Genomic DNA, 22,695 nt, shown 5'->3' on the forward strand with positions numbered 1-22,695 from the left:
AGTAAGCACTTCTCTTCATGTTCATACTCATATATTAATGCTACTCTCACTTTTGGTAGAGAACCTTCTCTTTTCAGATGGCAATGACCTTGGGATGACTCAGAAGACATCATGGTGCTGGAAAGAAGTGACAGGAGTGCTTAGCACTGCAATATCTCTATCACACCTTCCAAGGCTCAGGGTCTATCGTGGTAGAGGTGGTGGAAAGAATGTAAGAGTCAAAGGAAGGGTAGGACTCCTTACAACATGCTTCCCCCAGACACAAAAGGGCCTGGATATCCATGACCTCACAGTGCCTGACACTACCTACACAAGACCATCATAATAGGAGGAAAAGATCATGACATCAAAATAAAAGAGACACTGATTTCAAAGGGGAAAAGTGGGGGAAGGGAGAGCATTACCATGGGATACTGTCTACAATCATAGAAGTTGTTAAGAAAAAAAAATTAAATAAAAAATTGCATCTTAGAAGTCTTTGCATACAAAGGCACATAGATCCACCATATCCTTTTGAATGGGTACGTTGTGTTCCATTTTATACATTCATTTATTGATTTAACAAATCCCCTACTGATGAACATTCAACTTGCTTTTAACAGTTCCTTGTTATAAACTGTAGCAGTTAGAATCTGATACATATTTTTTTGGTTCACTTTCCCAATTATAAAGTTAGGTTAAATCAACTTACAGATTTACTATACTAGAGACTCATTTTGTTTTGGTTTTTGAGACAGATTCTTACTCTTGCCCAAGACTGACCTGGAATTTACTCTTTTGTCTCAGGGTGGCCTCGAATTCAAAGTGAACCTCCTACCTCTGTCTCCTGAGTGCTGGAATTAAAAGCATGTACCACCATGCATGGCTTGCGACTGTCTTTTTCAAGTATGCAGAAGCTAGAACTCTCCTCTGCTATGATTAAAGGACTGAGACAAATTCAGAAATGCTGAGCCTGTTGGTTCTACCAAACTAAACAATATGGAATGTCTACTTCAGCTACCAAGACACGCTTAGTATTTCTAACAGAGAGGGCTGTCTTTTAAAGGGCAGTAACCCTTTACACATGAAATCTACATATTTTGGCTTACATAAGAGGAGCATAGGGAGGTTGGTCTGAACTTCTGACATGCAGATAAAGGACTGAGCTGTAATTGATTTACATCTTTTGATTTATAGTGGCCTTTTTTGAAACCCCATTATTGAACTATGCAAAGAAAAAGTCCTATAAAGACTGTTAAGAGAGGAAGGAGCAGGCCTATTTTAAACATGGAAGGCTATATGCTGATAGCCTTTCAACAAGGCCCAATTCTGTGTCACTAGTGGCTGGTGTTAGTGGTCACTTGTACAGTCAGTTTGGATTTAAGAATAAAGAGATGAAGACCAGCATAGTGGTGCATGCCTATAACTCTAGCATTCAAGAGGCTGAGGTAGAAGGACTGCCATGAATTTGGAGGCCTGGGCTATATACACACCTCCCCCACGATAAATAGATGAAGGATGGTTAATACCAATCCTAACAAAACTCTTTCAGAAAACATAAAAGATAATGATATCTACCATATTTGAATTTGAATGAGACTGGTATAACCTTGTGCTCAAATCAGATAAGGACTTCTTAAGAAAGGAAAATAAAATGCCATTTCTCACTATGAACATAGATATGAAAATGCTAACCAAAGTAACTGCAAACTGAACTTTAAAAGAATGCTATCATATCAAACACAACATAATCAAATGCAGTTTATCTCATAAGAATAACTTAACATTCTGAAAACTATTAATGTTACTTGTTACATCAATTTAGGAAAAAAATCCACATGATTATTCCAACAGAAGAGAAAGTACATTTGATATAGTCAATAGTCACTTAAAAATTAAAATATGATAAAGTATCTCTGTAAAGTATTTATAGCAGATAAAAGACCTCACTAAAAACAACTAGAAGAATCTTTTTTTAAAAAAAACAAAAACAAAAACAGGTTAGGTAAAAACAAGACCCTTGCCAGGCATGATGGTGCCCGCCTTTAATCACAGCCCTTGGGAGTTAGAGGTAGGAGGATTGCCATGAGTTTGAGGCCAGCCTGGAACTACAGAGTGAGTTCCAGGTTAGCCTGGGATACAGTGAGACACTACCTAAAAAAACAAAAGACATCTACTAGCTCCAGTTATTAAACATTGTTTTCGATGTCATACTCAGTCCAATGACAGAAAAACAATAAATGAAATATATGGTCTAGAAAGCAACAAACAAAACTGTATCATTTGAAAAAAAAAGTCTACATGGCAACTTCAAGTGAATTCACAAAACAGACCAAATCAATTGTAGTTCTGAAGACCAAAGGCAAACAATTACAAAGTGTAATTAAAGCATAAAAATATCCACTACTCTTCAAAGTAAATATAAATTCAATGCCAGTCCTATAAATTAAACTCTGTTTTCTTTAAACCAACATTCTTATAGAAGAATGATGTTAACATTTATATGGAAGTCAGACGTGGTGGTTTATCCCTTCAATCTTAACATTTGGAAGGCAGAGGTAGGAGGATCCCTGTGAGTTTTGAGGGCACCCTGAAATTACATAGTGAATTCCAGGTCAGCCTGGGCTAGAGCAAAACCCCATCTTAAAAAAAAATTATATGGGGCTGGAGAGATGGCTTAGCGGTTAAGCGCTTGCCTGTGAAGCCTAAGGACCCCGGTTTGAGGCTCGGTTCCCCAGGTCCCACGTTAGCCAGATGCACAAGGGGGTGCACGTGTCTGGAGTTCGTTTGCAGAGGCTGGAAGCCCTGGTGCGCCCATTCTCTCTCTCTCTCTCCTCTATCTGTCTTTCTCTCTGTGTCTGTTGCTCTCAAATAAATAAATAAAAATTAAAAAAAAATTATATGGAAAGGGGCAAGAAAATGTTGAAGAATGACCAGATACTAAGACATACATTACAGACATTAGTGAGGCCAATGATTCCATCAGACAGCCCAGAACAGACCTATACAATTTGCCTACATACAAATTAAAACAACTTCAGTTTCACAACATACCATAAATAAACTGCCTTTGAGAACATTCAGGGAAAATCCTTTGGAAACCTACGTTTTTTAAAAATACAGTTATGGGGGCTGAAGAGATGCTTTAGTGGTTAAGGCAATTGCCTGCACGGCCTAAGGATCCATGTCTGACTCCCCAAATCCCATGTAAGCCAGACACACAAGGTGACGTATATGCAAGGTTGCGCATGTGCACAAGGAGGCACACACATCTGGAGTTCGATTGCAGTGGCTGGAGGGCCTGGCATGCCAATTCTCTTGTCTCTCATAAAAGAATAAAAATCTCGCCGGGTGTGATGGCACACACCTTTAATCCCAGCACTCGGGAGGCAGAAGTAGAAGAATCGTTGAGTTCAAGGCCACCCTGAGACTACATAGTGAATTCTAGGTCAGCGTGGACCAGAGTAAGACCCTACCTTGAAAAGCCAAAAAAGAAAAAAACAAAACAAAACAAAAACAAACCATAAAACTCTCACTGTTTCTCTCCCTTCATAAAGAAAATGTATAGCTCTGAAGATCACAGACCAAGGAGGGCACTACTGTTGACTAAGTGGATATACTGTGACTATGGCCCTACAAATATTTATATTGTATTTAGTCCCATAGTTTAGGTCACTTTTTTTTTTTTTTTTTTTTTTTTTGGTCAGAGAAGCTTCTTTTTGCAAATGGTGGTGACTACTGGGGAGATTTAACACTCGCCAAAGTGCTGAGAAGAAGTGAGGATTGAGTGCTCACTGTTAATCAAGACATCTGGAATATCCCCTTCCAATGCCCAGGAACACTATGGAAGAGCAGGCAGTAAGAATGTAAGAACCAGAGGACGACAGGGAACACACTGGGACACTCTACACTGGGACTTCATGACAGATGTACCTGTACCATGCTGTTACAAAACTGAGCATATCGACATTTTGACATGGATGATGGAAGGAGGAAAAAAAAGTCATCAAATGAGAAGAGGGTCGCTGGAAAGAAGGTGTTCAGTAAAGGGGGATGGATGAGGTAGGGGACAAAAGAAGGTATTGGGATGGGATTATGATCAAATTACATTATCTTTATGTTATAAAAATTGTCACCAAAAAAAAATGAAAGTGGGGGCTGGAGAAATAGCTTAGCAAATAAGACACTTGCCTGCAAAGCTAAGGACCCAGTTTCAACTCCCCAGGACTCACATAACCCAGATGTATAAGGTGGTGCATGCATCTGGAGTTCGTTTGCAGTGGCTGGAGGCCCTGATGTGCCCATTCTCTGTCTCTTTCTCTCTCCCTCTCTATTAAATAAATAAGGTACCACTAAAGCCAAGTAAAGCCCTCCTGGATGCCCAACAGTAGAGATAATTATACAGAAGTCATTTAGCATGTTGCTTAATTATGGATGTTCTGGTTCTGATACCTAATTGCTATATGACTTTGTTTTGAGACAGAATCTTTCTATGCAGTCCAGGCTGTCCTCAAACTCACCATCTTCCTGCCTCAGTCTCCTGAGTACTGGGATTATAGGTGTGTGCCACCATGTCTGGCTGCTGTGTAACTTTGAGCAAGTTAGTGTGTTTTAGTTTTCCTACTTGCCATGTGGAGACAAATATCGTGTTGTATTGTGGGGACTATTTAAATTAACAGCTGTAGAGTGCCATTAAATATTGATTACTGTTATTATATCAGTATGGTTATCTTTAATTTATGTGACATTTTATATTTTCAACCATATTTTCATCTGTGTGATCTCATCCTATCCTAGACACCTATAGGGATAGAAGAGGAAGGTTCTAATTCAAAGCTTCTATCAGTTTTTCAGCTATAAAAATGAGGGGATAATCTCCAGGGTTCATTTTGGCTCTAAAAAAAAATCATTTCTATTTTATAAGAAAGAAATTTGAGGCAAAGAAGTTAACTGAGTTGCCTTAGGTCACTGAGAATTAGGAGCAGATTTAGGATTAAAACCTAGCTTTCCTAGATTAATTTGCATTACAAAGATACAATAATAATTTCCCTAGACTCTATCTAAATTTCTTGGAATTGCCAGAAGATACTTAGGGAGGTAATTCACTGGAGAATTGTCTACAATACTGCTGACATGTTCCACAGGCTGGAAGTTCCTACCTCATTATTGGGGAGGAAGTCAGTAGAGATGCATCTCTTTTGTGAACAACATTAGCATTCAATGGAAATAGGAATAATAGAGAAGATAGTTACCTGGGCAAGAAGACCTGGTTGGATCTGAAGAGGCTGAGCTCCTGGAGCTTGAGTGACGATGGGAACAGCATTTTCCATTCTCACTGAGTAGCCAGCATGCTTGGAGGGAGAGGCCTGCAGGCCTGTGGAGGACACAGAGGAGGGAAAGGTGGGAGGTAAGCAACTGAAATATGACAAGAGCTTTCTAGCAGCTATGTCAGCTTTTGTCTCCCATCCCCACCTGACTGCTAGGTACTGCTCAGCCTTCAGTAGTTTCCCTTTTGTTAACGTAAGTTAAAAACACCCAGGCCCTAAACAAAATCAGAAAAGTTTTCAAATTATGGAATTAATGAGTACATATGGCCCAAAGTGGGACGGTTATGCTGACAAATTACAACAGGAAAGCAAAGGCTTGTGACCACGGAGACATATCTGAGTGTCACTGTCAGGGACACCGTTGGCTCTGTAGTGCACTGAATGAACACGAGCAACCATCTTTAGGCTCACATGGGCCACTTGCAAAACACTTTTTGAGCTTTCGATATAAACTGTGGCAAGGTACATATTCAACTCTAGCTTCTTCTAGTTCCACAGGAGAAGAATGCTGGGATATTGGCCAGAGGACTGTTTTGGGGAGGAGGCCCTGGGAGGTACTTTTCAGATATATTTATATTCTCCATGTGAACTGGGCTTATTATGGTGGCTGTAGGAAACTAGCAATTTTCTGTAGGTAAGGTGCACAGAAACATTTCCTGTGAGGAAGGCAGGAGCTTCCGTCAGCATAGCAATGGGAATGGACAACGTGCTTCATTACAGGCGCTGGCAGGTAGTAACAAGAAACACATGGCTTTGGTGCTGGAGTCCAAGTTGCACTGTTTTTAGGTTGGTGGCAGGGAGAGAGCAGCCTCCAAATTTAGTGACACCAACATTCTCAGGAAGGAAAAGGAGCTAACAGTGAGCATGCAGGGAACAGCGGGTGACAGAACCCTGGAGGTGGCCTCATGAGAAGCAGGTGAAGAGCTGTTTCAGCCTTACCTTGGAAGCCAGGAGGACACACGATGAGAGCTTGCTGGAAGGGGTCAGGCCGGGCACAAATCTGGGCTGTTCCTGTCTGCAGGGGCATGCTCCGCTGGGCCACGGCAGCCATGGATGCTGCTGAGGGCTGGTAGAGTGTAGATTGGTAGTTTAGTATGGAGACTTCGGGATTGGCTAAGGAAAGAGTGGCACTGGTGGAGGTGGGAGCCTAAAGGAATGGCAGGGGTTAGACAAAAATAAACAAAAATAAAAAATGAGGGAGGTGGCATGTTGGGAAACATGAATCTAAATTAAATAAATGAACTCAAAGGAGAGCAAATAAAAACAAAGAGCAAAAACAAAAGAGCAGAAATCCAGTTGAAAGTCTCAGAGAAAGGTAGGCACTGGCATCCTCACATTTGTGGCGTCTAGATGGGAGTACAGAGGACGCCAGCACAGCATGCACCTCAATCCTGAAAAGTTAAGTTGGGCTAGAAAATGGTTTACTGAAAGTCTTCCACCCTGACAAACATGCCTGACATCTCAGAAGGCCAGGTTTGAGTTGAGGGCTTTTGGATTGCTTGGGTTTTGGCTGGAACATTGTGATGGCATAGGTGGGAGGAGCTGAAGCTGCCTTCCTTCTCCTTGTTCCAGCAAGGCCCTACCAACTTGAGGGGCTTCAGGGGCATGTGAATTGTCTTGCCAGTCCAGATGGCCAAGCTCTGCTTATAGCTCCTCCCCTTGGGCCTGGTGGTGTAGGCACAACCGGGAGAAGTAATTCAGGAAGAGGCTCTAGCAAGCCGTGAGTACTGGGGTCTTAGCATGGAAGCACATGTTCTAGGAGAGCCCTGAAAGGAGCTGCTCACGTCGAAGGGCAGGGCTGTCCAGAGAGCCTTACACAGCTGCAGGGTGCTGTAGCTGCCAATACTGGGATGGAAGAAGGACATGTAGACCAGCCTTTCTTGCCTGAGTTCCATGTGTTGAGGCTGCTCAGTTTCTAAGACTAGAAGGCAGAGAGGTTGATGAGTCAAGAGAATTGAGATGGAGATGCATCTGCCAGGTGCAGGTCTTGACGGATTTCCTCTCTCCTTTCTCTTTTAGAAGGAGAGCTGTCATTTGAAACTGAACTTTCATGGGAAGCAAAGAGCTGAAGAAGGAAAACAAATTCTACATTGGGAATTCTTTAGTTGCTCCTCTTCTTAACTTTCTTCATATTGATCCTTAAGCAAGAGACACAGGGCTGACCAGTGGCTACACATTCAATACTTTCTACAAGAGGCGCTGCCTCTAGAGATAATGTACATTTGCCATGGTTCAGATACTATGTGCAAAGCTCAGCCAAGGCTGGTGGGGGGGAAGGGGAGGTGTCCCTCCCAGTTCCCATGCTTGACTGAGCTGCCCCACCCTCTGGTTCAGCACTGCTCCTGCCTCCCTCCTGTCGCTCTTCCTGACTGACTTTTCATTTGCTACTTCCTAGTGATGTCCTGCCCTCTATTTCTCTTCCAGTTCTTGGGTGCAGAGGCTGGACTGTTCTCTTCCAAAGGCTTCTCTGTGAGTTAGCACCCTGTTCACAAACTCCAGTGACTACATCATGAATATAGTACACGGCTCTAAGTCTTTGTTCTGTGACAGCTTGGGACCCAGGGGTCCCACAGTGGACCCCTCCCCGACACGGTCAGCTGTGTGGCCCAGCTCCTGCCACAGTGCATGGGGGCAGTGCAGTGGATCTCTAGGATGCTGCTTCCTTGGAAGCGGGGGTGGGGGCGGGGTAGGTTCCTGCTTGTGGTGCCTTCTCCCACATGTCTTCAGGTCAGTCTGTTTACCTGGCCTCATGTGTCTAGCCTGCATTTGGATCTGTTTGATTTAGTTTATAGCCTGCCTCACTTTGGAGAACAAAGCTCTTTCCTGACATGGGTTCCAGTACCCAATGTGACTAGCAGGCATGTGGATGGTTTCCCTGCTTCTCATCTTGCTTAGGGATCAGCTGAGGAGGCAAGCATGTAGGTGAGGGTGTTTTCTACTTCTCTGTGCCCTCTATGGTCCTGAGAAAAGTACAAATGCTATCACCTATTTGAGAGAGGCAAGTAGGCTGTAAAAATTGTTGCAGCTACCAAATAGAAATAATGAGGAAAGGCAAGTTTACTGGTAACATGGACTTTGCAAAAATGAGAGAAGTGATTTTTTTTAAGTAGTTGTAGTAGATATTTAAATGAGTTGGCATCCATAAGGAAGGGGTGTGAGTTTGGCCTATAAACAATAAAAGTTCCTGGTAGAAGGAAATAAAAAAAAAAGAATACCATGGAAATATGACCTACAGAATTACATTAAGAACCTCTCAAGGGAAGATTCCTTATTCCATATGTGGCTAACTGGGAGTGTAACAGCTTTTGAAAGTAGAAAAAAAATCAGTTATGGATTATTGATCCACTTTCCCTGAGACATAAAAGATTATAGGTTAGTGGCCATTTGGGAAAAGACCTTTTGGCTAGTCTACTGAATATATGTTAACAGCAGTAAGGAACTAGTTTAGGAGCTCAGGAAGGAAGCATGCCACTATATCACGAATGGACAGAGGAAGTCTCATAGGGTTCAGAGAGCAGATCTAGGACATCTAGGAAAGCATTCAGGGACCTGCACAGGATTTATCTGGTACTGTCTGGGCATGCATTTCTGACTCCACACTGCTGGGTTCAAAGCCCAAACCTGTTTCTTGACTAACAAATAGCCTTGACTAAGTGGATTATTCACTGTGCCTCAGTTTCCTCCTCTAAAATGGGAATGAATGGTGATCCCTTTTCCACACTGATGCTACCAAGATCAAGTTATGACATGATGAAAGAACATGGCACACAATCAATGTTCACTATCCATGATGTTGTCATTGTATAGCAAAGTCAGACAACTGAAAGCACATATATGTGCTAGAGTCCAGGTAATGTCCTAAATAATGCTTTTCCTGATATATTGAAAACTAGGGCCCAGTACTTAAGACCACAGGATGGAGATTCAGTTCTCTGGGGTCTCACTTTTACAGGGTGTCATTTCACTTCCCTGATGTTCTGGGCCCACTGTACTAAGATACCGGCCTCTTCTTCTCTACCCCAGCCTCAACAGTTTTGGGTAGTCTCAGTGCCATGGAGGAGAGGGATCTTATCTGAGAACTGCCTTTGCCATGAGAAGTCCTTTGTGTTTTGCAGTCTTTGTGACATCCCTAGGAATAGATGTGTTGGCTGTCATTCATAGGTATGATGAAGGTGACCTCTCCTGGTATGGTCAGGGACTCTAAAACCACAAATCTGCAGCCTACTGGAAACTGATGGCCTCACACAGAACCTCAGGAGTACTGCCCCTGTGCACTCTCTTGGATCCTTTGATAATAGGAAAGACAGGGACAACAGCAGACAGTGGCAGGCAGTAAGCTCAAGAACTGATGGGACACACAAGCCTCCTCAAGGTAATGAAAAAAGCCACAGTGACATTCAGTTAAGAAGCTCTGACTGTAGATGCATGAACCTTAGGGCTGGGCTCAGGGGGGGGAATGTTCAGTGCCCTAAAGAGCCCAGGCTCTTCACCTTACTGAGAAATTCAAGAATACAAATGTCCTCTAGGGGGCAGCAGATTCTAGGTGGTGGCCCAGCATCTCTGCAGAGAGAGCTTAGAAGGGTGGGAAGTCAAGTTGGGTTGGAGCAAGAGATCAACAGTTGGCCAGGGAAGTGGGAAGGAAGGGGCAGTGGCTAAAAAGCAGGGGTCAGTGATCCTCAGTGACAGGATAGAGCCTGCCAGCAAAAAGTGGAGAGCCAGGTGATAGTATTCACACTTCAGTCTTAGCACATATATATTCTCCTGCTGCTGCTGCTGTGGGTACACAAAATACATAGGAGTACTGTTGTCATAACAGACTAAAAAATACAGGAGCACTTCTTGGGGAAACTGGTAAGATTTTAAGATGGAAAGAACACTGTAAGTCTCATAGAGTCTAGGGGTGGTCACAGCTAGAACTTGGAGATATTCATTTACTACGGATTTCCTGAGTGACTATGTTTCAGTCATTGTACTATGTTGCCAATCTTTTATTTATTTATTTTTTTTTTGCAAAAGATTGGGTATCTGTGGGAAGGAAACCTTAGCAGCTGCTGGAATTCTGGTGACAGACTGATGATCTGGAGAGAGAACAGGTTTTATTTCTCCCAAATGAAGACCATGAAGATAGAGGTAAGGAGCAGCTTCAGCTCCTTCTGGTTCTAGAATTCCTCACCAGGCAGATGTTGATCATAAGAGAATCACAATATCTCCTCTCCCCATTCCCATGTCTGCTAGAGGATAGCAGGAAGAGGTAGTCTCTACCTGAGTCCTTCATGGGATCTTAAAGCAGGTCCGTAGTTAATATCAAGAGCACCCGGGTCTCTCAAAAGATATAATCAAGGAAGCAGAGCTGAAAGGGACAACAGGGAGTTTGTGTTCTTCTTGGGACTTGGTGGGAAATTGAATCTGATATTCACATGGTCATCCCTGCCTGCCTTCCTAGATGCTCACCACTCACCTGGTTGTGGACAGTGGTCAGCTGGTTGTTAAAGGTCATGGTCAAGTTGGTAGAAGTGCTGGGGGCCACATGTGTGATGAAAGGAGTTTTGCTCTGGTTGACTGTGTCATACATATTCACCCGACGCTTGCAAATCTCCATGTTTTGGAAACAGGATTTGACACTGTTTATGCAAAAGGCAGAGACAGACAGACAGGGAAAAGGGAAGGAGGTAATATGGGGAAAGGAGAGAAGATGATGGGGGAAAGGGGAGAAATAGAGAGAAAAGGAGAGAATGGTTAGCCCAGTAAACAACAGTGAAAGTTAACTTTAGCTTTAAACATCCTCTATTTGCAGCATTATCTGAGTTCCCCATTGTCCTGTTGCCTTTTTCCTCATCCTGACTGGGCAGATTCCCCATATCACAAAAGCGCTTTCACTGCTTCTCTCCCATCATTGATCCTCCTTCACTATCATTGCTCATATTCACTCTCAGTATAGTTCTGATACATAAACAGCCAGATAAACTGCCCATGGACACCTGCCTTCCACCTTCTCCAAAGCTGACTTGTGTTTCCCATTCCAGTGATCCTGAGTCAATAATAGCATCACAGCCAAGGAACTCTGCATCCAGGGTCATTTTTTTTTCCTCAGTGGAATTAGTTGGATATGCAATGAAAACAATAATGATACTAATAATTATTAATAGTGCTAACATTTACTGAGAGCAGTGTTTGTGTTTGTGATCTCACATTCAGTTCTCTACCACTCCTAAGGCAGAAATGTAAGTGTTCCTATTTTATGAGTAAGGCAAGTGAGATGGAAGGTTGGGAGGGGAGGTAGTTTGTGAGATAGGTACGATTTGGCTGGCAATCCCCTCCTTTATCCTTTTCTAATTCTTTTCCAGTTACATGAAGAATTCTTTTTCTTCCTCCATTGTCTTGATGAATCAAAATGAAAACCCTAATTACAAATGTATGAAAGGGGCACAAACAGTATAAAGGAACAGAGACCCCTGCTGTCCTCATCTAGCCCATTTCCTGACAATCTACTCTGTCCTCCAGAATCTGCACTGTTTCTCATTCAGTTCTCACTTTTCTTCAAGATAAAATCCTATCTAATCTTCATTTTAAATATCTGTTGTAGGGCTGGGTTGATAGCTCAGTCAATAAAGTGCTTGCTCTGCAAGAATGAACTAGTTCCATCCCCTTATCTACATAAAAAGTGCTGTTGTGGTTGTATACATTTGTAATTCCAGCAGTGGAGGCAGAGGCAGGAGGATCTCTGGAGCTCAGTGGCCAGCCAGTCTAAACTTGACTCAAAAAAGATGGATGAGCTGGGTATAATTCCAGCACCAACCAGGGAGGCAGAGGCAGTGAGTTCAAGGCTACCCTGAGACTACAGAGTGAATTCCAGGTCAGCCTGAGCTACAGTGAGACCCTCAAAAAACAAAACAAAACAAAACAAAACAAAACAAAACAAAACAAAACAAAAAAAGATGTGTGGCATACTTGTGGAAAAGACACCCAAAGTTGTGGTCTGGTCTCCACACTTACATACACACATATGAGCACTTATAGCAAAAAATTGTGCTGCAATAACTGAATATAAATATGGTAAGTTTTCTACTTTAAGATTAGAAATTCTATTTCTGCATACTATAGGCAATCTATATTTTGGACTAAACAGATGTTTGTGGGCTATCCTAGAAGCTTCTTTCCATGAAAGATAGATTCCAGATCCCAAGTTTCAAAAATCTAACTAAAACATGACCTAGAGAACCCAATTTCTAAGTTAATGAATATTCACACTGGCCACATAATACATAATGTATAGTAAATAAATAAGCTGATAGCCCTTGAGAGGAAAAAAAAAAAACATATTCTGTGGTAACTAACAACATGCTTGGAGCTTTTGCTAAGAACCAGGTTTATTGCCAAGTGCTTTCACATGGAGCTGCAGGCATAAAATGATAGAGCATGCATTCTTTTTAGAATGTATTTAAAGCATTACATGATTTTGTGACACGTTAATGCACAGTTTTCAGACTCCAGAATTTTCTCACTGCAATGGGTTTTGATTATCCGGATAAGTGCTTTTACTTTGGGTTTGTTTTTAAAAACTTTTTTTTTTTTTTTCAAATTGAGCCCTGGAATCTTGGTATAGATAAATGAATGGGTTCTTTCACCTAGTAATTCAGCTGAGGTCCGGCCTCAAGGGTGGGAACCATAGCAGGGCAGGCCTAGAAGTTGATTCTTCTTCCCGAGTTCTCCATTATCTTTCCAGTAAGTTCTGGGGACTCAGGGATTTGGACTACTCTCCAAGCCACTTTCTGACTCCCAGGGATGCTTCAGAGGCAGCGATGATGGCTTAGCAAACACTCGGGACTCTCATCTCACTGATCTTGTCCTCAGTCTCACCACTCATTCCCTGGGTGTGTCAGACCTGAAGCTCTTCCAAAAGTCACAAACTCAAGCATTCTGCTTCCCTGGCCACATGCTCTGCCCATCTGGCACATTCAACTATTACTGCCACAAGCATTTGTGAAGTTGGCCAGACGGTGTGTAGCTCTTTAGGACCCATGGAACGTGCTTTCCTTTCAGCTAAGCCTCCCCATAGATGCCATTGTGGATTACAATTACTTTCTTGCTGGCCTCATCAACTTCTCTATCACTCCCCCCCTCTCCCCCAGTAGTCTTGCTCTAGACCAGGCTGATCTGGAATTCACTATGCAGTCTCAGGGTAGCCTCGAACTCACAGTGGCCATCCTACCTCCACCTACCCAGACCTGGGATTAAAGGCGTGTGCTACCAGTTTGCTTTTTCTGTGAACAGTTTGGCAACAGTTCAGCCTGGACAAACTTAACTGTTTTCTCTATGCTTTCACACGGGAATGTCACCTACATGATCAGTTCATGTTTAGCCTCAATGCTCAACACTCTGCCCACTTCCATCTTTTTTCCTCCCTCTGCCACAGATTATAAGCACACACTACCATGCCTGCTTCCTCTGACATTTCTCTGGTCAGTTTGCTTTTGTTATGTTCTGCTTAGCTACCTCAACTTTCTATCCTTCTTAAGCCTTCAGCATCTTGTTCTCAACAGATAACATCTACTTGTGAGAGACACTTCATTTTTTCCACTAAACCAGCACACCTGCTGACATGATGGTATCTCGTCTCCCATCCTCCAGTGACACAGCCCATCTCTCCACTCAATGTACTCTAATCTAGTCTTGCACACATTTCAGGAAATTAGTACTGAGCAACAACTTCCTTCACTTTTTTGCATGCTATCAGATTCTTCCTGTCACTGTTTAAAATTGTTTGAGTCTCCTTAGTCTTCAAAAAACCTTTTCTGCCTTGCTATTTCTTCACACCCTTTGCATAGTCTTACTTCTTGAAAGGTAGCTCTCTATTTCTCTACTTCTCACATGCATGGGAGACATTAGGACCATTAGAAGCAGTCAGTAACTTGTCACTTGGTGACAAGTTACTAACTGCTCCTAATGGTGACAGCAACTGACATCCCAACCCTTGCTGCAAAGTTTTTGTGTAGCAGCTGGCCAGACCTGTGTTCAACAGATATGTAACCAGCCATTCCTTTGCCCAAAGTCCTTTAATGAGTCCTCACTGCACTTTGGATAAAGAGGAAACTCCTTCCTGGGCAGGGCTTGCCCTGGCTTACTCCTATGGCACTGGCCCTTGGCATGTCACCTACTGTCCCCAGTTCTGGTGCTTGGTCTTCATGGAGCATATATACACAACAAAGCCCTCTTGCTCATATCACCCTCTTAGAGATATTTCCTCCTCGGGGTCTTCTGGCCTGTCAAGCTGCTCTCCAAGTTAACAAGATGCATCACAGCACATCCCTCTCCTATGACAGCATGGTGGTTTGGCTACCAGTTACACCTTTTGCGTTACAGAGCATATGTTCAGCAGGCAGGACTCCACCCACCTTGCTCTTACTATACTACAGCTCCTGGCAAAGTACAGGCATGCCAAAGAAGTGAGCACATACAAACATAAACTAGACCAGGTCCGTTCCAGGACAGTTCTGGGACTAATCTTTGGTGCTGGACACTAGTTTTGCTTTTCTAGGGCACTGGTATTTTGGCTACTTTCCTTTGTGTACTGATAGCCAAGCTTGGTTTATCCAGCTCCATGGTCTACCAGGTTCTACTGTCCCCTCCGTGTTAGAATACAGCAAACCACATTCTGAAGCCTCAATCTAGCCCTTGTGTTGTTGTAAGTGTTTGATTGGAATGTAGCTCCATGCCTTTGCTCATATGCTGCGTTTTGACTCCTTTCAGCTGGAACACAGCTGGGCAGCTGCAATAAAAACCAGATGACTGTAAGGACTAAAATATTTACTATCTAGGCCTTTAAAGTGCTGTTCCTAGGTGCAAGGATCAAGCAGACACCTACTGTGTACTATGAGGAAAATCGAGTAGGTGTGTCATGGTGACAAAGGGGTGGTTGAGGGTTTCAATTGGAGTGATTCTCTTATCAGCATCTATGGTCAGCATCTTCTTCAACAGGTCAATGAACTCACGCCGGTCTGCCTTCTCCACCAGCATGTCACTCCCTTCCAAATCTGTCGTCATGTTCACCTAGAAGCAAGCAGGGACAGGTGACCAAGGGACCCAGTGTGCCCTGCAACCTCCCCTGATCTTCAAACCTCCCTTCCAAGTCCCAGGAGGGCACACTCTGCACCTGGCAGAAGGCATAACCTACATGCTGCTATTACCAATAGGCGAGGTCTTCTACCTCTGTAGGAATGGAATGAATGGCAAGATAGTCAGGCACTGGGAAGGAGAGAGCAGAAGGGGAGAGGCCATCGTGGTTGGCACTTAAAAATACATCCCATTGACAGGATGTAAGTTTCTCCTATGTTAACTGGCTAACTTGAAATGCAGCTCTCTTCACATGTCATTGAAAATAACCACAGGATGAACAGTGTGGATGTACTTAATTCTACTGAACTGTACATTTTAAAAGACTAAGATGAGCTGAAGAGATGGCTTAGCAGTTAAGGTGTCTGCCTGCACAGGCAAAGAACCTCAGTTTGATTCCCCAGGACCCATGTAAACCAGCTGCACAAGTTGGCACAAGCATCCAGCAGTGGCTGGAGGCCTTGGCATGCCATTCTCTCCCTCCTTCTCTCTCAAATAAACAAGTAAGTAAGTAAATAAATAAAGACTAAGATGATACTTTTTATGCTATATGATGTGCTTTACCACACACACATGCACCAAAGCAAAAGATACCCCACAATGGAGCATACTGTTAAAAAAAAGGTTTGTTCAAGCTCTGGAGAGGACAGGCAGGACCTGGGTGTCCTTTTCCCTCCACCTTCAGTACATCACCATGTCCTTGCTCAAGTTGGGACCAGGATGGTTTATAGTCCCTGTGTTCCTGGCAGTCTGGCCAAGGCAAGCAGGGCACCTTGAGCACACGATTTTCTTCCAAGAGCAAGTTGCTAATAGCATGGCCTTTAAAAGGCTTGTTTTGTGGTGCTTTCTCTTTTTATTTTCCTCCCAAGATGGGCTCTGGAAAGCAATTTCAGTTTTCACAGACAATCTAAGCCACTAATCAAGTGACAAGTGTACTTTACTCAGAATCAGGATTTTTGGTTACACTGATCTATGGTAAGTGGTGTGTTAAGTGTTTATTGGACTACAGCTTTATTTCTCATTGCTTTAAAGAAAACCTCACTTTTGGTTGCTCTGATTTTAGACTAGTCTTTACACTAAAAATAAGTGAGTTCTAGAATTTTCCTCTGGGGCACAAAGGCAAGAAAGAGTATATAGTCCCTGCTAGTGAGATGATAGGAACTGAGTGTAGTGGACTGAATTAAGTTCCCCCTAAAGGATAACATCAAATCCTAAACCCTGGTAACCATGAAAGTGGCCTTATCTTTATAGATAGAACCAAGTTAAGATGAGATCATGCTGGATTAGGGTGGCCCTACATCCAATGACTAGTGGTTTCATAAGATAAGCGATCTGGGAACCCACAGGAGAGATGACATGGGGGGTGAGGCAGAGACAAGAGTGATGCAGCTATAGGCAAGGAATGCTGAGCATGCCAGAAGCCACAAGAAGCTGGCAGTCATGGGTGGTTTTCCCTAGGACCTTCAGAGGGACCATGACACTGAAGACATTGTCATTACTCACTTTATCCTCCAGAACTATGAAAAAGTTAAACATGTGTTGTCTTAAGCCCTCCAGTTTGCTGCAGCTTGTTATGGCAGTCCTAGGAAACTGGCAGACTGAACTACAGGCATCAACTCCAGTACACTAATGGGTTTCTCAGCTCAGTAGTAGAGTGCTTGCCTGGCACATGCAAAGCCCTGGGTTGAGTCCTTTAGTACCAAAGAAGACATTGGTGAGTTGACCAGCAGTATTTGACAAGCAGGAAGCAGTATGCTGAAGCTATTTCACTGACCAAATGGTATTCTTACTAAGTCTGCCACATGGTTGTTCAAGATCAAAGTTGTGAGCATAGTTGGGTAATGGAACTTACACTCTAGACTTTTGCACAAGTTTCATCACAGGTAGTTTTTAAAGGGCCTGTGTTGCATACTCACCCATGGAGCTTACCTGGGCCATATCATCTAAACAGTTGAAAATGTACTTTCTGGCTTCTTTTGACTTAATCCCCGTCTCTGCTTCATGGTCATCTGGTGTCTAGGAAGAGAGGCAACAGTTGACTGGTAATGTGACTTATCTCCTAGTCTCTGCATCTCAGACTTTTGAGCTCCTGCTTCTCCCTCCACAGGGCCTCTGTTTTACGTTCTAGAGCAGACTTTGATCCTTCTTAAAGTAACCTGCACAAAAATTTTTCTATTCATCCATGATAACTCATCTTCTGGTCTTTCCATGAGAACCTATATTCATGCCTTACTCTGAATCAATTACCAAGTGTTCTAAGGAGAATTTAACATGCTACAATCCTCATCAAGCCGTAGCCTCCCCAACACTGAAGGTCAGACTTCAGCAATAGCCCCTTTTTGACATGTTTTAAAATTTCATTTTACTTAACAAGCCCTTAAACATCTTATCTTCTACTGTTTCAAGACACACTGGCTCATGAAATGTTCTTCATGATCATGGCAATTAGGAACACAGGAATAAAGCTTTGGGGACTTAGGCTACTGGCCACGTGGCAGCCATCTCCAGAGTCTGTGTTCTATGCTGCCCTTCTGCCTGGAGTCAGGACACGGACATCCATTACCCCAGTGGCTGGGAAGCTGCCACTTTCAGTTGTCATGGGGTTTTGGACTCATTCATGGACCACAGGTAATTCATCTTCAGACTTTCACTTAAGCAGCTCAGCATCTGGGAGCAGCTAGACATGTGGAAGGAGGGTCTTGGTAAGATGCACAGGCAGCAGTTGTCCCTTCTGGCCTTCCCTCTACTGTAGGACATATTACTAAAGCTGATCTTGATACTCAAACCTCACAGTTAATGAATGCCAGGTATCCTACCTGCAGCCCAAGAGCTTACTTAGCTCCTGCATCTCATTTCCCAATCTTTTGTGACTACATATTTTTCTTTAAACTGTATTAGATTTGGGTTGGGGGTTCTGTCAAAAAAAAAAAAAAAAAAAGCCACTAACCCAACCTACTGCAAAAAATGAATATAAAACATACTTAAGACCTTTATTTGTTTCTCCTTCCCAGAAAAGTACATTAATTTTAATTACTAAGCACAGATCAAAGTGAGGGCAAAATATGTTTCCATTAAGGGAAAAAATGACCCAGGAGCTTAGAGTGTCCACAGGCCTAGACAAATCAGAACGTCCCCTGGGGGTGGGGGCTGTGTGACACTTGCATTGCTTAGGCTGTTTTCTTTGCCCTTTACTTCTGTATTGGGAAAACTGCTCTCCATCCTCTAGGGTCCAGTGCAAATGTTTCTCCCTGGCCCTTGGCTCTTGACCCTGCTATCTCTTGGCTCACTTGAGTTACCCTTGGGTTCCACGTTGTTTTTCTTCCAGGAGGAAGGTAATCAATAAACAGGGGGCCAAAGCTTGTAGCGCTGGTCCTGTTCCCTTCTGGACTGTGATTTCTTCAAGGGAAGTGTGGCTGCCTCATTTCCCTAGCACAAGTCAGTCATGAAGGCTCATAGGAAGGAGTTCACCAGCTCTCCCTTGGTGCATAGTTTAGGTGACAGTGGGCTGAGGAAACATGTGCTTTCAAACATTCAAATTCAGCCATTCAGCCATCTTACATTCATAGCTGCATCCCATATCCCAAATTAAAGTGAGCCCCAGGATCGACCCACAGATGTTAAAAGCTCCCCGAAATGAGATTACACCCTTCTTCCTGAATGGTGCAACACTGATGAGGAAAGGCAGGGGTGGGGGAATGACACTCTTCCTACCTTCAGCCTCCACAAAGGATATGGTGAGTCTGTGTCACGGTTGAAAAACCTAGTTGTCTTTGTCCCTGCGCTTAATAAATATTCAGCTGGCAAACCCTGTGTTTGTGAAATATACCGAATCTGCAAGAAAAGATGAGAAAGAGGTCAGGGCTTTTCCTGTCTCTGTACATGGCATACTCATGGCTCTAGTGATTTTGAGAAAACGGGGAAAATACCAGTTTTAGAGGGAAAGGAATAAATTAAAAAGAAAGAAAAAAATTAAAGGAAGGCATAAATATTTAGCAAGGTTAAGAAAAGTGGGATGAGGGAGGCAATGGGACAGCCCACCCTGGCACCTACAGGTCAGAATATAAATGAAATGCTAACCCCAGATTTTCTAAACAGACATGAATCCTTGCACCTGGACCCACCTGATCATACTCAGAAGCTCCTGGATATAACGGCCAACCCAGGAACAGCTCAGCAATGACACAGCCCAGGGACCACATATCAATCGCTTCACAAAATGGCAAACCAAGGATGATCTCAGGGGCCCTGGAAAGGAAGAGCAGAAGGAGCCATTGGCAGCCATTTCTGATGAGTTCTAGCCTGTCCCGATGTATCATGGCTGACTGAGACTGAGCTGTAGAGTCCTTGGGAGAGGTCTGTGTCGCAGTGACCCCTCCATTCTTTGGCTTGGTCATCTAGTTAGAGGACATGGTTAGTTGGTTGGCAGAGATGAAGGACAGGTGGGCACCTGCAGAACTGACATACTGTATCTGCAGACATTGTTCCTGTCACATTCCAGCCAAATGAGCTGATAACCACTGCAGAGGCAGTAGGGAGTTAGCTTTTATAGCTTGAGACCGGAAATTCTTTTTTAATTCACTATGTACTCTCAGGGTGGCCTCCAATTCATGGTGATTCACCTACCTCTGCTTCCCTAGTTCTGGGATTTAAAGGCGTGTGCCACTACGCCTGGTATGATCTGGAATTCTTTTAAGAATAACCAGCTTTTAGAAAGAGATTCTGAAACAGATTAAAGTCTCCTTTCAGGAGTACATAAAAGAAGTTGTACCCACTTAAAATAATACTTAAATTAAGTCTGCTACCATTCAGACTTATGATCTTTTCTTAGGGGCCTGTATCACATTTCCCTAAGGAAACACTACAATTACTTTTTTTTTTTTTATTAGCTTCTAAAAAGTTAATCTATAGAAGTTCTCTAATGTTACACTTGTAGAACCCTGTTCAGGAATATATCATCTTGAGAGGAAACCAGAATTCTATTATAAACTCAACAGACAGTCCTTTCCTGACTAGAGGAGCTAATGTCCTTTCAAATGACAGACAAGGTCACACACTAGAAATTTCAAAGGAAGCCACTTACAGAGACACATTAGCCCAACTCAAGCTATCTGCACAAGGGTCCCTTTGACAGAGCCATGCCACAGGGCTTTCCTTCACCTTGGTCACCTTTCACAAGGGGCAAGAAGACCACCACTGGAACTATTTCCATCAGCCTCTTTATATTTGTTCTAATAATTGCTAGTCTTTTTTTTTTCTTTTTGAAATATAGTTGATCAATCAAACAAACGAAACCCCAAAATGTCTTAAGGATGTTTTGTTCTTCAGTGCTGTGACACTAGGATTGGTCTGGGCAGCAAGGGAGAGTACCAGGGTTTGCATGTAGAATGTCTTCCAAAGGTCCACGGGTTAAAGGGTTGGTTCCCAGGATGGTACTAAAGGCAGATGATGGGACCTTTAGGAGGTGGGGCCTAGAGAGAGATCCTTGGGTCACTGGGGTTGTGCCTTAGAAGGGGTTGTGGGTCCATGGGAAGAGGCTGTGGGTCCATGGCTACATCCTCTTTCTTGCATAGGATGTAAGGACTTCCACCGTGGCGTGCTGCCTCAGCGCAGGAGTATCATGGACTGGAGTCCTCACAACTGGGAGCCAGAAGAAACCTTTTTTCTCAGACATTTCATTAGGGTGAAAACTAACAGAAGGGAGTATTGCTGGGGTCAGGTAGCACATTGTCTTATGTCATTTAAAAGATCTTTTAGAGGCTGGAAAGATGGCTCAGCAGTTAAGGTGTTTGCCTGCAAAGCCTAATGACTCAGGTTCAATACCCCAGGCCCAAATAAAGCCAGATGCACAAAGTGGCATATGCATCTAGAGCTCATTTGCAGTGTCTAAAGGCCCTGGTGTGCCCATTTTCCCTCTCTGCCTCTCTTCTATCTTCTCTCTGCTTACAAATAAATAAATAAGAATATTTAAAAAATGAAAAAATAAATGGTCTTCTGTTGTCCCTGTCTGTTCATTGCTGGGAATGTGCTCTCCCACTTGCCCCTCCTCTTTTCTGGTGCATGTGTGAGCCATAAAGATGCTCATACCTTCAGGCATCTGAGAGCTGGGGGAGCCTGCAGTTGTTCTGTGATCTATTTCTACCCCACCCTCATTTTATGTGCCTCAATCTGATCCCACCACTTGCCTAGGTCACCTGTGTCCTCCAAGCACCCCTTCCCCAGGACTTTCAGATTTACTTCTCATGTCTTAACTGAGGAGATTGCACTTGGCAGATTGGCTCTGCATTGTCTCTAGAGATGGAAAACAAACAAAACCTACCACATCCCTTAGAAAAGAAAGCTATATTTGACAAGAACATGACGAAGAAAATGACACTATCACAAGGTGCTTTTCTTCCTGCATCTTGTTCTAGAGTCTGTGCTTATGTGGACTCAGGTCTTGTCACTGGGGAGGGCACTCTGGCCCAGGCTGTCCTCAGCAGTCTGTCTGGGGTTGAGGTGTGACATTCCTGTCTTGTGACTATTTTAGGAACAGGTGAGTCTAGTTCCCCTGGGTCTTCCCTGCACTTGATTGTGGGCCTGCTTGTCCTATCAAGTTACCAAGCTGGTTCTCACTGCCCCTAGGCAGGCAGCTTCCAACCTGTGGACACCTCTCAATCCAGCTTCTGTTCCCTGGTGTTGTGCATGGCAGATTCCAGCAGCTGAGAATGTCATGCAGGCACTCTGGTGATGTTCTTTGGCAAGAAACATCAGACACAGGTGTTAGCAACTGACATTACATGAATAGGGTCTGTGAAAGTTGTTCTCAGTCTACCAGGAAGTGGCAGTCATGATACCATGAGAAGTACAAGCAGCAGAATACTTTTATTGCTCTAACCATAGAGAATAAATGCTTAAACACTGGGCTAGATGGCTGGGGGACAAAACTAATAGCATAGTCTTCTTCATGAAGGACCTTTCAAGATAGGAAGGCAACACTATAGCAAGGACAGGTTGAATATAAAACATGCATGATACAGAGACATGAAAAACACCTAGTACAGCACGCAAATACCTCAGCAGCTCCCACTTTGGAAAACAAAGCAAAATGCAAGGACAAAACAAATAAGTAAAACCCCAAACACCAACCCAAATTCTTCCTCTGGAGTCTGCTCCCCCACCATGCCCAATCCTTTGACTGGTAACTGAGCGCTGCCATCCCACCTCCTTGCTGCACACTAGCCTCTCAGGGCTCGGATGCTGCTGTGCTCAAGTGCCGCACTAGCAGGCCCAGTGTGGCCCC

General features: G+C 43.4%; 1 protein-coding gene across 4 annotated transcripts in view; it reads right to left on the reverse strand.

Moving 5' to 3' along the window:
- The window catches only part of Hipk2 (homeodomain interacting protein kinase 2), a 221,968-nt gene that overhangs the window by 53,188 nt on the left and 146,085 nt on the right, over nt 1-22,695 (reverse strand). For 3 of the 4 annotated variants that reach the window (XM_045160101.1, XM_004661169.2, XR_006639287.1), the window contains exons 3-9: nt 19,538-19,661; nt 19,128-19,247; nt 17,346-17,432; nt 15,169-15,353; nt 10,765-10,927; nt 6,246-6,453; nt 5,232-5,353 (exon numbers count right to left, since the gene is read on the reverse strand). In XM_045160101.1, coding sequence (XP_045016036.1) covers nt 5,232-5,353; nt 6,246-6,453; nt 10,765-10,927; nt 15,169-15,353; nt 17,346-17,432; nt 19,128-19,247; nt 19,538-19,661 — 1,009 coding nt within the window. The remainder of the gene's footprint in view (nt 1-5,231; nt 5,354-6,245; nt 6,454-10,764; nt 10,928-15,168; nt 15,354-17,345; nt 17,433-19,127; nt 19,248-19,537; nt 19,662-22,695) is intronic. The other variant, XM_004661171.3, reaches the window with a different exon arrangement.

This window comes from Jaculus jaculus, chromosome 10 (genome assembly GCF_020740685.1).
Source record: "Jaculus jaculus isolate mJacJac1 chromosome 10, mJacJac1.mat.Y.cur, whole genome shotgun sequence".
Lineage (NCBI taxonomy): Eukaryota > Metazoa > Chordata > Mammalia > Rodentia > Dipodidae > Jaculus > Jaculus jaculus.